Here is a 14,737-nt window from a genome sequence, read left to right on the forward strand (position 1 = left end):
ACCGTTTCTCACCACATCCACCTGCACTTGGCCAGGAAATATAATGAGGGCAAAGACTCGCAAAAATGACCTACTTGTGCAGGCTGTTTATCTGCGAACTAGTCATGGTGTTCAAAGGCCTGCAGGTAGTCAATATAGGTAAAAACAGAAGCAGAAGGGACCCAGCACCTTGAAAGATCAGCACCTGCCTTTCTATGAGTACAAGGGGATTGCATTTCCTGCCTAGTCTCATCTGAGCTTTTGTTGACTTTCTTTTTGGGGCTTTACTAACTGATAAACTCCTGCACATTATGCTATTTTAATACCTAGCAAAGAGCCTTGTCTGCTAAATCACCTTATTTTTCTCTGATCGGAGCACAGTGTATTCCTCTTTTTAGTAGAAGGTATTAATTTAAATTCCATAATCCCAAACATATTCTCGTTTCTGTTCTGTGCTTCAGAAGGCCAATGGCATTTTAATTTAATAAGGGAGAAACACACATGACACTGTGTTCCCTGCAACTGTCTTCTGACCTCAATGAGTCTTTCCCAGCTTTCTTTATGTTTCAGCAAATGCAATCTCCGCTTTTATTGAAGAACTCTATTCTTTCTAATACCCAGCTTCTACCTGGCAAAACTTAAATATATGTAACATTTTCACAGTAACTTTTTATATGTTATTTGCATTATTATTTAGTAATAAAGTCTGTCAGTGGAGCCTTAGCAAGATTTATGTCCCACTAAAAAAATTGTCTGAACATATGCTGGCCTTTTGCAGAGAAATAAATTTTATTTTGGTTTGCTTTGGTTTTGGATTAAAATGAGTTAACTTATCTAGCAATATCTTGATTTATGTCAGCTCCCTTTGTCTTTCCAAGTTCCATAAGCTTTGTTTACTGGGAGAACACTTACCTAATTGGGTACATGGTATTACTGAGTGTTTTGTGGCATGTACACACTTGAGTCATGCATCACGGTTCCTAAAGAATCATCCTTTGCCTTTTTTATGCTTCCATTTTGCTGTTTAAGCTTACTTAAACCTACTTACTCAGTTTGAAAGAACGTGTGCTTGTTGCAGTCCTCGTGCCCCTCCTTTAGAAATGTCAAGGAACACTTGCTCGCTCTTTTCACCAGTTTGATTCTGCTCCCCTTTGCTGTTGTAAGTCAGAATCTGACCCCTTTGGAGCCTGCCTCACGCACAGGTGCTGGCAGATCAGAACCTATCAAGCCTGGCTCATCATCCTGGCTGGATGATGATGGAAACCCCTCAAGGAAATGGGGGTTATTTTGTTGGTAGTTTTGCAGACTTTTCTGAGTGGTTTTTCCAAGAAGTGTTATTTTAATGAACAGAGGTCTCAAACTTCAGCTGCCTGTTGCATTCTAATTTGTTCTTCTTACAGACTTCTGTAGCTTGTCTAATACACATCTTTGCATGTCTGAGTGATAGCACCTACCTCTTCCTATGCTGGCTTAACATAGATAACACCTCAGTGCACCTCTTTCCCGGTACCCAGCACTGCACTTCAGCGTTGGCATCTCTAAATCAGAGCCCCCTCATTTACAGCTCCTCCCTGGCTGCTAAGCAAGGAGGGCACCTTGACTTCAGATCTCGCTGTGCTGTCCTTGATCTGCCAGATCCAGAATTGTTCTCGTCTCAAACACACTGCTGGGGCACTTGCAGAGACAGGGCTGTTGTTTTTTGTGCTATTACAGAAGTACCCGAGAACCACCAGTTGTGATTTAGGGCTTCACTGTGCAAGCTGCTTCTGGCCTTGTTTCACAGGGGCTACAATTTTCCTCACTGATCAGGTACAGCAGAGAAATGAAAGCCATGGGTGGTGGGGAGAGGTAAGAGCTGCAATCTCAGTTTGGTGTCAGCCCTGCTAGGCCCTGGCAGTGCTCCCCGAATGCTGTAGAGCAGGCATTGCTAAGGGTTTCGGCTGGAACAAAGATCCCGGGTAAGTGGGGACGTGCAGAGAGAAGGGTGGTTCTCTTTGGCTTTATTCTGTGACTTGGTGAGTTTGCCAGGTCCTGTGTAATATTGTTTATTAATAACCAATCCCTGGGATCTATGCTACTTTGCATCCTTTTAATGGTGCTGAGCTCTATGTTACTGGCTCTGCTTCTAGCTAAGTGCTGTTTTCGGTGTACTAAGTAGGACGGACTGGAAAATAAGAGCTTCCATTTCATGAAACATTTAGCATTTTCATTTTTTGTCTTGTTTTCTTCATATTCTAGAGGAAAACTGAAACTGTGGGGGTGTTTACTAAGGGCATGAAAGACTGTGGTGCTCTCACAAATACTGGTTTTGCCACAAATCCTCAATAGCCTCTCCCAGTAGAACAATGTTTATCTTGCTATGCCTGGGACTGGTTCATGTGCCTTGGTACTCCGATTTCCGTGTGTTTTATATCTTTTACTTTTCCAACTTAGTGGGATTCCCAGTGCTGCAGCCCACGTGCTGACTGTGCCTCACGTTTTGAGTTGAGGGGCATCCTGCCATGAATTAACAACGAAGCCTCTGTCCCCACGTGCACACAGTGTTATGTCCTAAGTGCAGCCCCCAGAAAAACTTAGGTTTTTTTTTTTTGAATTGCGATGTATTCAGGTGGAAGAGTTCATGGGAGAGGTTGTTGTGTACTGTTTCCCCTTTCCATGGAGGAAGCTTCCCATGCAGGCCGTGTGGGGTGGGTTTTGCACTGAGTAGTTTCATAAATAAATCAGACAGCTCTCCAGAGAGCATCTTCCCCCAGGTGCCTGCCTGTGCCCGGGTACAACCTTGGTCTGTGCAGCTCAAAAACTGAGCTTGGAGTAAATCGAGCTGTGATGGGTTAAGAATAGGGAAAAGAGACCAAACGTTGAGATTGGGCAGAGTGCCCTCAGCCCCGCGCTGTCGCTGTAGGATCTGTAAGTGGAAGCGAGGATCTGTAAGTGGGGAAAAAAGGCTCCAGAAGTGGAAACAAGGACCCGTAAGCGAAAGGAGGCAGGCCCAGCCCTGCCTGCAGGCACGGCTGCTAGTGGTGCCCGAAGCCGAGAGGTGTGTCCTGGGCCCGGCCCAGCCACGTTGCGGGTCCCGTGCTCGGGGCCGAGCGGGGAGCCCCGGCCCGGCGCTGCCCGAGCCCAGCTCGGGGGCTCCCGGCGCGGCCCCGCTGCCGGCAGGGCCGGGGGGCGCCCCCCGTTCCCGGGGGGGGTCCCGGGCGACTTCGGCAGGGAGCAGGGGAGGGCAGGAGGGGAAGGGGGGGGTCCCGGCGGGGGCCGTGCCGGCAGGGGGCAGGGCTGGGAGCCGGCCGCTCGCGTTTCTAGGGCTTGACGTCCTTCCAGCTAGCCCGACCCCCTTCCCGGCACAGCCTGCCCTTCCCCGGCGGAGAAGTCCCGAGAAGTGGCGGCGGGCCCCCCCCTTCATCCCCCTCCTCATCCTCCCCCGGAGCCCGGGCGCGGCGGGGCCGCGGCGATGGGCCGGGAAGTTTGGGGCCGAGGGGGGCTCCCGGCGCCCCGCCGCTGAGAGCCGGCCGCTGCGGGGCCGGTCCCTTTTCCGAGCAGCGGGAGGGCGCCACAAAGTGAAATCCATGAGGATTCTCGGGCTTCTCCTGGAGAAAGGCTCGCATATGCTGCAGTGTCTCTGTGGAAGGCGCCTGAGATCCAGCAACAGCCCAGGTGGGGAGCGCGCGTCCTTGTCCCCGCCGCCCTCGGTTCCCAGCCCGGGCGCCGCTCGGCCTGGGCTGGCCCCGTTTCCCCTTCCTCCTCCTCCTCCTTCTCCCACAGGTGCCCGGGCTCTGTCCGCGGTGCTGACTCCAAAGCTTCGGCCCCGTCCGTACCCCGGTGCCTCCCCCGCGGCCCCCTCCTGACCTGGATCCCCCGTCCCACCGGCAGCCCCCCCACGGGTCTCATTTCCCCCGCAGAACCCTCTCCTCATGAGCAGCCCTCATGTGTGTGTCCCCCACCCCATCGGGAACTCCCCACCCTAGGTGTTAACCCCTGCTTAGTTTAGGGGTGAGCTTCCTCAGGGTGCCCACAGCCCCACAAGACTCAGGTTTGGGGCTGGGCACACTGTGAGCTCTCCCCGTACCCGTTGTTTGCAGTACCAATGTTTGCTTGGAGGGTGGTGAATGTCTTGAGTGGGGATGCCCCTAGGAGCACAGGGAACCCCTGGCTGCTTCCGATGGGGCGTGGGAGGCTCCCAGCCTGTCGAGGAAGGAGCACTGCACGAGGATAGGAGCACAATGGGGTGAAGGGCTGGAAGACGTGCTTGATCCTGAGCTGTAACTAAGTGATGTTTGAAGAGGGCACTAAGCATATGAGCGCCTTGGTTTGGTGTGGTACTGCCTCCGAGTTTTAGGGTGATCCTACTGAAGTCCTTTAAGTGGTGTCTCTGCAGCTTCCTTTGTGCTGTGCGTGTTTCAAGAGTCTAACTTTCCCTTTCTACAACACTGGGTAAACAGTAATGGAAAGAAACTCTGTGTTGTTATTATTATTATTTAAGATTTGTAGAAGTTATAGCACCGAGCCTGCTGCTTTGAGCTTGGCTGGGTTTCAGTGCCTAGTTGGCTTTCTGCTAGATCTGCCTATTGAACCCTGACCATTGCAATCTTTGGGCACCGGATGCTTACAAGGATGTCTTTATAGTATCATTTTTTAATGCTTATGTTGTTTCCTTATGAGAGATCTTAGTCTCGTGAGAGAGAATTTTCCACACCTCCCGCGTAAGTACTCGCTGTTACTCATTGAAGAGACGGGCGGTGTTTGGGGAGCTGTTGCTGAGGTAGCCTCGATTCCTTTCTGGCCTAGCATTTGTGGTAGCCTCTAACTTCAGTACACCAGGAGCTGGTTGTAGTGCCCTGACAGTTACCCTGTTGAGCTGGTTTGGCTTTTCTGATGGATCCCGTGCTAAGACATGATTGATGGATATGTGGTGACTGAATCTTTCCTCATTTCTTCTGCTTTGAGAGATACTGGACGTTGTATAGTCTGTGTTTCATGATGCTGTGCTATAAAGAGGCCTAAAAAGCCCCTGGGAACGCCCTCGTGTCACTACATCTAGCTGGCCTTGTTCTCCAGGTACTAGGCCCGAACCACTACAAGGCCACCAACGGGCCGCCCCAGGTGTGGCGTGTTGCTTTGAATCAGGCTGCTCAAATATGTTTCCTTTTCCTGGCTGCATTTGTTCCCCCTTCCATTGGGGTTGGACTTTACATTTTTAAAAAATATGAAAATGTGGGGGAAAAAAAAAAAAAGGAAGAAAGCTGCCACTTACGATGAGGTCACTGGCTGGGCCTGCTGGAGGAGAGATCTCCTTGCTACTGCTTCACAGAGTCAGCATACCTCAGGAAATAGGTACATACTCCTGCAACAGCCCTTAAACGTGTGGCATTGTGCCTAGTGGGACTACACCCGTCAGAGATATAAACCAACATAAGAATGATAAATTACAGGAGAGGAAGGACCATGGAATCACAGACTAGAGCAGCAATGGCGTGAAGTGCTGTGAGCTACTTCCATGCCCTTGATCATCTTGTCTGAGGAGTTGTACTGATAGCCAGGTGGTTATGCCAAACTATTTGGCCTTTTGTGCACTAAGGTTACCCAACAGATTGATCAAGACTTTCAGCCTCCTCCTACCTACATTTTCTTTCATGAAAACAAGTCATAAGGATATAAACGCGTGCTTAAAGTCAGATTCATACTTGTGTGTGGTGCTGACTCAGAGCCCTAGACCACTCCTGACTGACAGAAACTAAGGCATAATACTTCAAAGAAAAACAGCAAAACACTGAAGGTGGTTGTAGAGTGCTGTGCAGCTCTGTTGTGATGCTAGCAAAAATCTTAGCGAGATTTTTGTTACCGCTATGCTAAGACACCCCACCTCCACTCTTAGCTATCTCCAGGCTGCTGTTTTCGTATGCTTCGCTTCTGAGGTCTGCTGCCACTTGTCTCAGTCTGTGCAGGGGCAGACTTCTCTGGTTGTTGACGCAGCACCTTGCAAAATGTGGTTTAATGGGTCCCTAAGGTACCACGACAGTGCAAGTAATTCAAAGCAGTACGGAACAAGAGATTTATTTCTAATCCCTTGTGGATTTCATTGCAAGTATTTTGGCACAACGATGTCCTGTCTCATCTTCCATGCACATCACTTGTTATCTCACTTTCACAACTCGTGAGCTGACTGATTGTATTGCACGTGCAGAGTTATTTCCCTTCTGGATGATATCATAATTAATTTTGTTGAATCTTTATTTCTTGGTTAATTTATTTTCTCTGCTAATAAATTTCCCCATTTGCTTGGGATGTGCGGTTTGCCAGAATCACTTTTGCTTTTAGCTTCTAAGTCAAAATAATGAAATAGATTGCTACAATGCGAAGGGTGAGATAAACATCCGATAACCATTGGAGATATAACTGTCACTGTAGTTATGAAAAAACAATGCAGATGACTAGTACCTGGTTTGCAGGGACTTCGTGTAAAAAAAGCATGTACTAACTACACTAGTAGGAGCATGAAAACTTCTGCTGGTGAGTATTTCAGTCTTTGTATGTAAGACTTAGTATTTGGCTGTTCGTGGGGTTCTGTCTCTTGCCTGTTCTGCACTAGGCTCCTGTGTAGACCCCCCTCTGGGTGCGTTACTGCTAAAACCACAGATATGTCTCACGTTGTCTCATCAGCCGGAATGAACGCATCTAGCAGCAACGTTTTCAGCCTTGTTTTCAGTAGTAGAGGCCTGGCTGTGTCCAGAGACTGATCTATTTTCAAACCTCTGGGTAAAAAGTACCTCTCGGTTTAAATCCCTTTTCTGCAAATCAATGCCTACAGTAGAAATTAAGATCATATTGAAAGTAACCCCTGAACTTGGCCTCACTGGGACTCTTAACACTGGTAAAATTTGGAGATGCTCCTGGAAATATGCTGATTGATGCTGGCTTTATGGCAGATTAAAATGCTGTCTGGCACAGAGTGTCTTTATGTTTCTCCATGCATCACAACACTAAGCCTGATATTTGGGGCAATAGCAATGAGCATTCTGTCTAGGTGGGCAAGGTCAGATTGTGGCTCTGCTATTAGCCTGTCTGTTACTCTCTGTACACATCTCTGCATTTGTCCTGAGACTATTTGGGGCACTGCCATAATGTGCCTGCACTTGCAGGTGCAAATGGACTCACACACATAAGATGTAAAATTGCATATTCAAGATTAATGTTTGGCTTACAAGCAAAACCGACGTGCCTTGTTTTGCCTGGCATTCCTTGTTTGGCTTGTGCAGTGATCTGTGCATTTGTGTACGCTTATGTGCACCAGTTCTGGAAATTTTTCCCACTGCTATTTATTCGGGTAGACAGCAAGTTAGGTGTAGGACATACACCGTGCCCTCAGCTTCGTTAGTGGAAGTAATAGGTCTGTGCATGTAAGTGACCGAGAGTAAAACTTGGAGCTCCTTGCTGGGCGTGGGGAAGCCCGACAGCCCTGCAGCCCGTGGCCGCTCAGAGCACGGTGTGTGCATTTTGGGGGGAGATGGGAAAGGGGACTTAGCGAGCTGGAGGCAGGAGCTGATCACGGGGCTGAGAAGCGATGCTGTTGCACTGGGGGTCATCGGCATCTTTTCATTCCTGCGTCAGCTCCCTTACCTGCCGCTGTTCAAAGTGTGTCAGCGTCCCTGCGTGCATTCTGCTCAGGCTCCCCCATCCCATTGTGTGTCTTTGGAAAACTAATGTGTACTGACCAGTGGAAATTAAGTGCGTGTGCTGTTGCGGGGTAGTTCTTATTGTTGACACTCATATGCTAGCTGAAATAATACCTTTGTCTGATTTAGTTTAATTCATCTGGGAGATGAATTAAGCAAAACTATGAAAATTCTTTTTTATTTTGTAATAGGAGCACTCCTCTAGGGTATTATTCAAGAATAGCTATAGCATTTTAAATCCCCGCTTTCCTTTATTCTGAAGTAACCTTCCCGTGTAGACATATGCTGAGTATCTCTCCTGGAAGCTGTGGTGCTGGGGTACCTCTGGCCTGTCTGAGCTAGAAGTGATGGCTTTGATAGAGTTCTTATTTGGTGAAATAGCTTGGCTTCTATCATGCAGAAGTTCAGAGATTTACAATGATTTTAAAGACTACATGTATAACTTTTTCTAAGCGTTCACAGCCAGGTAAGTGTAGCTATGTGAAGGAAAGTCTTCAATTTCATGCAGGGCTTTATGGTTCACTTTGCGATAAAATTTTTCAGAAATCTTCAAATGGGGGGCTGGAGGCTTCCTGGGTGTGAGGTGCGTGGCTGGCAGCCAGGCGGCTGGGCTCCGGAGCTGGGAGCCTGGAACTGGCAGGTCTTCAGCGGGTCTTCTGGGTCTGAAACTTCTCTGGGTCCTACCAGAGCACCACTGATACTGAATATTCGTGAAATGCTTTTCTTCTGGTGAACGAACAGCTTCAGGCAAAGTAAGCTTCATCTGAGTTTTCTTAAGCAGCTGGAATCAGGATGAGAGGCAACTCTCTGAAGCAGAGGTTGGCTGGTTTGTGGCACTTGTCATCGGGAGTTTTACAGGGTTTTGCAAAGGAGGGGAGTTTAACTCTCTCCACCTCCCAAGCTAAACCAAGGGCAGAGTTTAAACACTACGGGCAATTGTAACACGCTGTAAACTTTAAGTCCATGTGGGAAATGTTAACCAAGAATTTTTGTGAAGGATTTTTCCTACTTTTCCATTGGTTTTCCTGAATAACTGCATACACAAAGTTCTGTCTTCTGTGTTACTGTTTTTCCAATGTGAAAGTAACAAAATAATCCACTTTCATAAGCAGATGCTTAAAGCAGCTGACTTTCAGAGCAAAAGCTTTCAACATAAGAGCTGTGTGAAGATCATGAGGTCATGTCCGCTCCAAGACCAAGGAGTTTTTCCGGACCTGGGTCTCAGTTCAGCGAACTGTTTAAGTGCACTTTTAACTCTACGCATGCACCTAATCCCATTTTAAGATGATCATGTGCTTAGCGGAGTCATTGCTTTAGATGAGTGGCTTTCAACCTTTTCTGACAGGCATCACCCCTAAAGTTCTTCCTGTTTATCCAACTAATTTGACATTACGGGTGGTAGGCTTACTCTCTGTTTTTTTTGCTGGCCATTCTGGAGGTATTCACGAACAGTTTGCAAAGCCCTGTTCCTTAAAGAAACTGAAATCCCTTGGCTTTGTTTGTGAGAACGACCTACTGCTCGTTTACTTAATTTTGTTCCCAAATCAGTTCACTTCTCTTCGCGCAGCCCTTTCTGTTGCTTACCAGAAGGAAACTATTCCTTTTTTACTGGTCAAACTGCTGCTCGTCGTAGATGTTTAAAGCCAGGTGGTAGAGATATCATCAACAGTTCAGCAGGCTTTGGGAGCGAAATGAGATTGCTTATGAGATGGTTGTACACAGGGCTTTCAATTGTATGAAGGGATGTTTGCTTAAAAGGCCTCTAAATAGATTCTGCCCCTCGGAGGAAAAGAGATGTGTAACATTTAATAATAAAAATAGCGTTTCTTCCCTTAGCCTGAAATGGCATGGAAGGAGGTAATCATGTTTTGTACGGCGAAGCATTTTTCTAAATGGCATGTTTGTGCCTTTCGAGTATTGTGGCTGCGATTGGCTGCCGGGCCCATTTGCATGTGCTCAATTGCGGTCCTGGAGATCTGTGACAACAAGCCGGCAAAGCCAGGCTCAGCTGGGAGCATGGAAGCTGCTGCTAATTTAGTGATGAGCCACCCACAGGCCCAGCGTGAGTCATTAGCATTGTTTTGTTTTCCAGATTCGGCACTGAACGCTTCCAGGATCCAAGCTGGGGATTATCTCTGGAGTTGTATTTATTCCCTCAAAGCTTTGTTTGTTTCAGATAAGAGAGAAAAATTCCATTCTGCAACCCGTGCAGTAATTAATTGTTTCCTTATTAGTGTCCTCTTCCTGCTTTAATGTGCATTCACAGCCGTTTGGTCACTTGAAAACTCACTCGTGCGTGGCACCGCGATCGCGCTGCTCCATCCTCGTTGCGTTGCCTCGTGCACCGAGGGGACGGGCGGGTAGCAGCAAGCACGGCGAGGCGAGGCAGCTTGGCTCCGTCAGAGCTGAGATGGACAGTTACTGCTCTCTGTTCTTGTATGTGCCCCAGTACTTTCCCAGCAAGTCTTTTTCTTAAGCAACAGCAGTGCATGGGAGCAGCTGGGGCATCCCGTTTGTTCCAGGTCAGGAGCCTGACCTGAGGCTGTATCCCCAGGTGGCAGGCCTGGTCCCCTCTTGCTGAGATTGCTCGTGCCCCTGGAAAAAGAACAAGAAAATCCCGTCCTGTGCTGTGATTGTGACAAATCCAATCAGTTTGGTCCCAATTTTTAGCCTGTCTTCCACACTGTCTTCTCATACAGGCTTTTGTGGTGTGCCAGGGACCAGGCAAGTGTGCCTGGGACACCTGGGCAGGATACAAAGGAAGCGTCCAGGAGCAGGAAGATGGATCTGTGTGGGCATACGAAAACATGGAAAAGTGTTTTGAACGCAAAATTTGGATGCGCACTGGGTGGGGAAGACATGGACAGTGTGGGAGGGAAACACGAACATGGGGGTAGAATGAGGGACCCTCTCGCCAAGGGAGAGGGACGGGGAAGGGGGGGACTCTTAATGAAACTGGCTTTAGAAAATCTTAGTGAAAATGTTGTGCTGTCTTTGTGAGTAGAAGTGCCCAATGTTCTGCCTTAGTCGAGGGAATTTTCAGGATGGGGGAGTGTGCAGGGGGGACCCCAGGTGTGCAAGAAGGGAGGGACAGGCTACAGCAGCCTTCCCTATGGGGCACGGGGTGGAGCTGGCCATGCTTAAACAGAGCTTTTGAACTGGAAAAGCAGAAGGACCAGAAGTGTCTGATACTCCCACAGTGATGATACTCAAGCGTCTCAGTGTTGGTATATCTAGAAATGACTGCTGGAAAGGAGCTGCCAAGTCCTCTCTGTTGCAAATTCCTTCTCAAGTTCTGCATTTCCTCTTTTGTTGAAATGTGAAACGAAAACCAAACCAAACTGAACAATCACTGGTAGCCCGATGGGACCAGACAGCCAACGTGCTGTTAGTGTTTGTCTGAATTCCTGTGACTTACTGTTGCCATTGCTTACCTTCTCCCATGGGGTTTTTTTGCTGGTGGAGACAGCAGCTTTTCCTTTCTGTGTGGGCAGCCCTGACTCTCTGGTCTCTCACAGGGGCTTGCAGGCCGTCATCCTGCAGAAGCAAAATCCAGTAGCAGCCAGAGCGTGTTTAAGTGTGCCTGGCTCGATGCAGAATTGCAGCGGTGAAATTCATGTGCAGACCCTGACGTTTTGGGGACACCCCCCATGTCCCAGCGCACCGTGCTTCCTTACCTGCTTCCTAAGTTTGGAGGCAGCTCCCCAGCATCGCAGTCGGTGTGGTGCTAGGCCTGGAGGCACTCTTACATGCTGCTTTTGAAAGGCTGATTTCCCCTGGCATTTTTGTTCTGTGTAAGCAGGGTATAATCTTCGTAAATATTTGGTTGGCTGATCAGACAAATTTGTATATAAATATTCAGGCATGGCTCGACTTCCTGCTGCTGGGCTCCGGCGTTCCTCTCGGATGACTGGGGTTTATCTTTTATGGATAAGACAGAAACTCGGTGTGCTTTTTCCTCTGTTTCAGAATTGCTGGAGTTTGTGTGATGAATCCCTTAACCTGGAGAGGCAGTTCTGGGGATAGCTTTCATGTCTCTCAGCTGCTTGCAGGCTGCTCAGCAAGGGAAATGCTCCTTCCCTGCCTCCACCTAGCCTGGTAAATGGCTGACACACATCTTGCAACGTCTCCGGGGAGATCTGTTACTGCCCTGCAGCTCATTCACAGCACCTCGCCCAAGAGGTGACATGACTTGTTGTTTATTTTTCAGGGTCGGCTTGTTGGTGGTTTCTTCTTTTTTTCTTTTTTTTCCCCCTTTGTTTGAGGTTAGGAAAGGTGACTTAGAACAATGGGATTTCTTCAGATGACATGTCAAGCGTGAATAAAAAGTACAGTTAAGAGAGAGCATGTCCTTTTCTGGTGAAACACTTCTGTGAATTAATTTCACTCCTGTTGGGCATTCCTGGATGCTGAGAGCCTCCCTTCTGTGTACACACAGCCCATGTCCTTTGGGTCGACACTTCCCTGTCTAGCACACTGGCTGGCAAGCCCCCAGGGAGGGATCCTCCAGCCTCCTGGAGAAGGCCAGGAAACATGGTTTTGACGATAGAAGTACAGAGAGAGAAATGCTGAGCCCAGAGCATGCTGGAAAGGCAGGTGCGTGTCTGCCTCCCATCCAGAAGAGCGAAGGCTGTGTACAACCCCCTTGCACCTGGAGGTGCCACCTCTGTTTCTCTCCTCACCCCCTACTCACTCGGGTGAGCTCCACATCTGGTGCCAATTTCAACCTGGTACAAATTTCAGGCACCAGCCTTCGCTGCTTCTGTGCTCCCAGGCTGCGAAAGGGGAAACCAGTGCAGAGCTAGGGAGGAGAGGAATGGTGGTACGCCTCTATTATTTATGGGAATGTTCACTTGGCTGTTAAACATCACTGGGTTTAAACACTGGAAGGATGTGCTTGCTACTGAATAAGCACGTTGCACCACTCACTGCCAAGGGACGGTCTTCTGTTGTAGCACTTCTGTAATCTCTCTTTAAGCCTTGAGACCAGGAGCAAGCATGCCCTACTCCCTGTTTCAGCTTTCCTTTATCCACAGCACCGTTGTGTTATAGAACCAGATCGTCACTGGGTTTGATATATGCTGGAAAGCATTATTTGGCAAAAAAAAGAAGCCCCTTTGAAAAAAGCCAGCAAAAAACCTATATGGAGTCAGCATCAGTTAACAGAAAAACATGAGAGCAATTCAAACGGGCCAGAATGAAGTGTCCGTCTCTCCCAGTAGTATTCTTTCTCCATCCACATTAAACAGAAAAAAAAGTGAGAAAACAGCAATAGGGCATGTTCCCCAAATGTTCTCCCAGCTGCTATTTTCAGCTTAGGAAGTTTTCTGCGTCAGTCATGGTTCAGTGTATTTAGAGATTGTCAGTGGATTTCTCTTCCGTGTGCTTGACCAGGCTCCCCTTGAGTTCACATACATTTTTAACATCCTAGTGTCCTGTGGAAAGGGTTTCCCCAGCTCCGCTACCTGACGCACAAAGACGTCCCTCCCTTCCCTCGTTTTGCACATGGTTCCTGCTGGCTTGGTTCGACGCCTCCCTGAGACCGGGTACTGAGTGAGCTGGTGCAAAACTGGTCCTGTCCTCTTCTCCCGGCACTTGTGATTTCATGGACCTGAGACATATCCCTCCTGAGCCGTCTGTCTTGCAGTCTGAAGTGTCTTTGCTGCCTTTCTTTAAACCATTCCCAGTTCTGGTAAGTCATTGTTGGAACGGAAGGAGCACAGCAGCTTGCACAAACCATAGCTTGAGCATTGCAGAGGTGAAGGGGAAAATGAACTGAAACCTCCTCTTGTGCTTCTCTCTGGTGAGCTGTGGTGGAGGGGGGCTGCCGTGGCCCAGAGGAGCAGCTGATGGGAGACAGCGGGGAGCTGCTGCCCCTCCTGCCCTTCCTGGTGCAGATCTTTGCAGCCAAGCTGGGCTTCCCCACAGCCAGGGTGAGCAACCAGAGTGTCTGGGCACAGCCAAGCTCCTGCAGCACGTATCTTCTGCATGGTGAGACGAGCTGCAGCTTAACCCCCCTGATCGTATCAGTGAGATGTCCACGGAGTGCTGGGGAAGGCGGGGAGATGCGCTCAGCCTGATGTTTAGGCTGTGGGTGTCTGCGTGTAACCACCCCGGGTGGCAGCGCACCTCCTTCTGTCTGTCCCGTCTGTACAGCACAGGCAGTAACACCCTTTGTGAGGCGGCTGTGGGACCAGCTCGGGACCTGTATGGGCCACTGCAGAACTCTAGATTTCAAAGTAGTTTAATATTACTCCAAGTCTGGACACTGGAACTGGGGAAATGGGTTTGGATTTTAAGTATTTAGCAGAAAACGCACTGTGAGAATTTTGGAGTAGGGATGCGATTCCTCATTCATGCTTGGAAACTCTTTTGAGACCCCAGCCATTCACTAAGCTCCCATTAAAAGCTCATGCATTATAAATTTCTCACAAAAAAGTATTTAAGGCTCAGTAGGAATGCAGCTTACCAGGGAGGTTCAGAGGAACAGATGCAGGCCATTGCTTTCCAAGGGTTAAGCGTGACCAGGGTTAGAAGGTGGCCAGCGAGCAGCCGGGGTCGTGCAGTGGTGGATGTGTGGGTACCCACCGCCTTGCCCTTCTGCCTCTCCAAAAAACCTTGCTCAGGGAAGGTGTCTGACGCTGAATCCACAACAGCACTCATTTTAAAGTGCTCAGTTATATTTTCTGCGTGAAGGCAGAGTCATTCGTGGCACTAAATATTAATGGAAGTGTTTCTGGAGGTAGATTGCATAGAAAAGAGGGTTTGGGTTGAGGCTTGCTTATCGGCTCTGCATCACCTGCAGCAGTGTGCTAGTGCACGGGCGAAGTGGGCTGTGACCTCAATCAGCTCGTTCATTTTAAGCCCGTGCTGAAGTGATTTGCCAAAACTGTGCTTATTCAGAGAAGGAAAGCTGACTGTGTTTTCCTTGCTCCAGCTAGGTGAATTACAACATGTAAGTGATTTTAATGATGAAAGGGCAAATTACGCTTCTAAACAATAATTTAAATTTCCATAAAGAATGTTAGTAGCAGTCAGGATGTCAGATGGTAGATAGTCGTGTTTATACTTGGGTAACAGCCCCTTCT

At 48.5% G+C, this 14,737-nt stretch overlaps 1 protein-coding gene across 1 annotated transcript in view; it reads left to right on the forward strand.

The window, feature by feature from the left end:
- The first annotated feature begins 3,538 nt into the window (after nucleotides 1–3,538).
- The window catches only part of FGF12 (fibroblast growth factor 12), a 133,673-nt gene continuing 122,474 nt past the window's right edge, over nucleotides 3,539–14,737 (forward strand). Inside the window, exon 1 of the mRNA XM_035544585.2 lies at nucleotides 3,539–3,633. Coding sequence (XP_035400478.1) covers nucleotides 3,546–3,633 — 88 coding nt within the window. The 5' untranslated portion in view covers nucleotides 3,539–3,545. The remainder of the gene's footprint in view (nucleotides 3,634–14,737) is intronic.

Source organism: Cygnus atratus, chromosome 9 (assembly GCF_013377495.2).
Source record: "Cygnus atratus isolate AKBS03 ecotype Queensland, Australia chromosome 9, CAtr_DNAZoo_HiC_assembly, whole genome shotgun sequence".
Classification (NCBI taxonomy): Eukaryota; Metazoa; Chordata; class Aves; order Anseriformes; family Anatidae; genus Cygnus; species Cygnus atratus.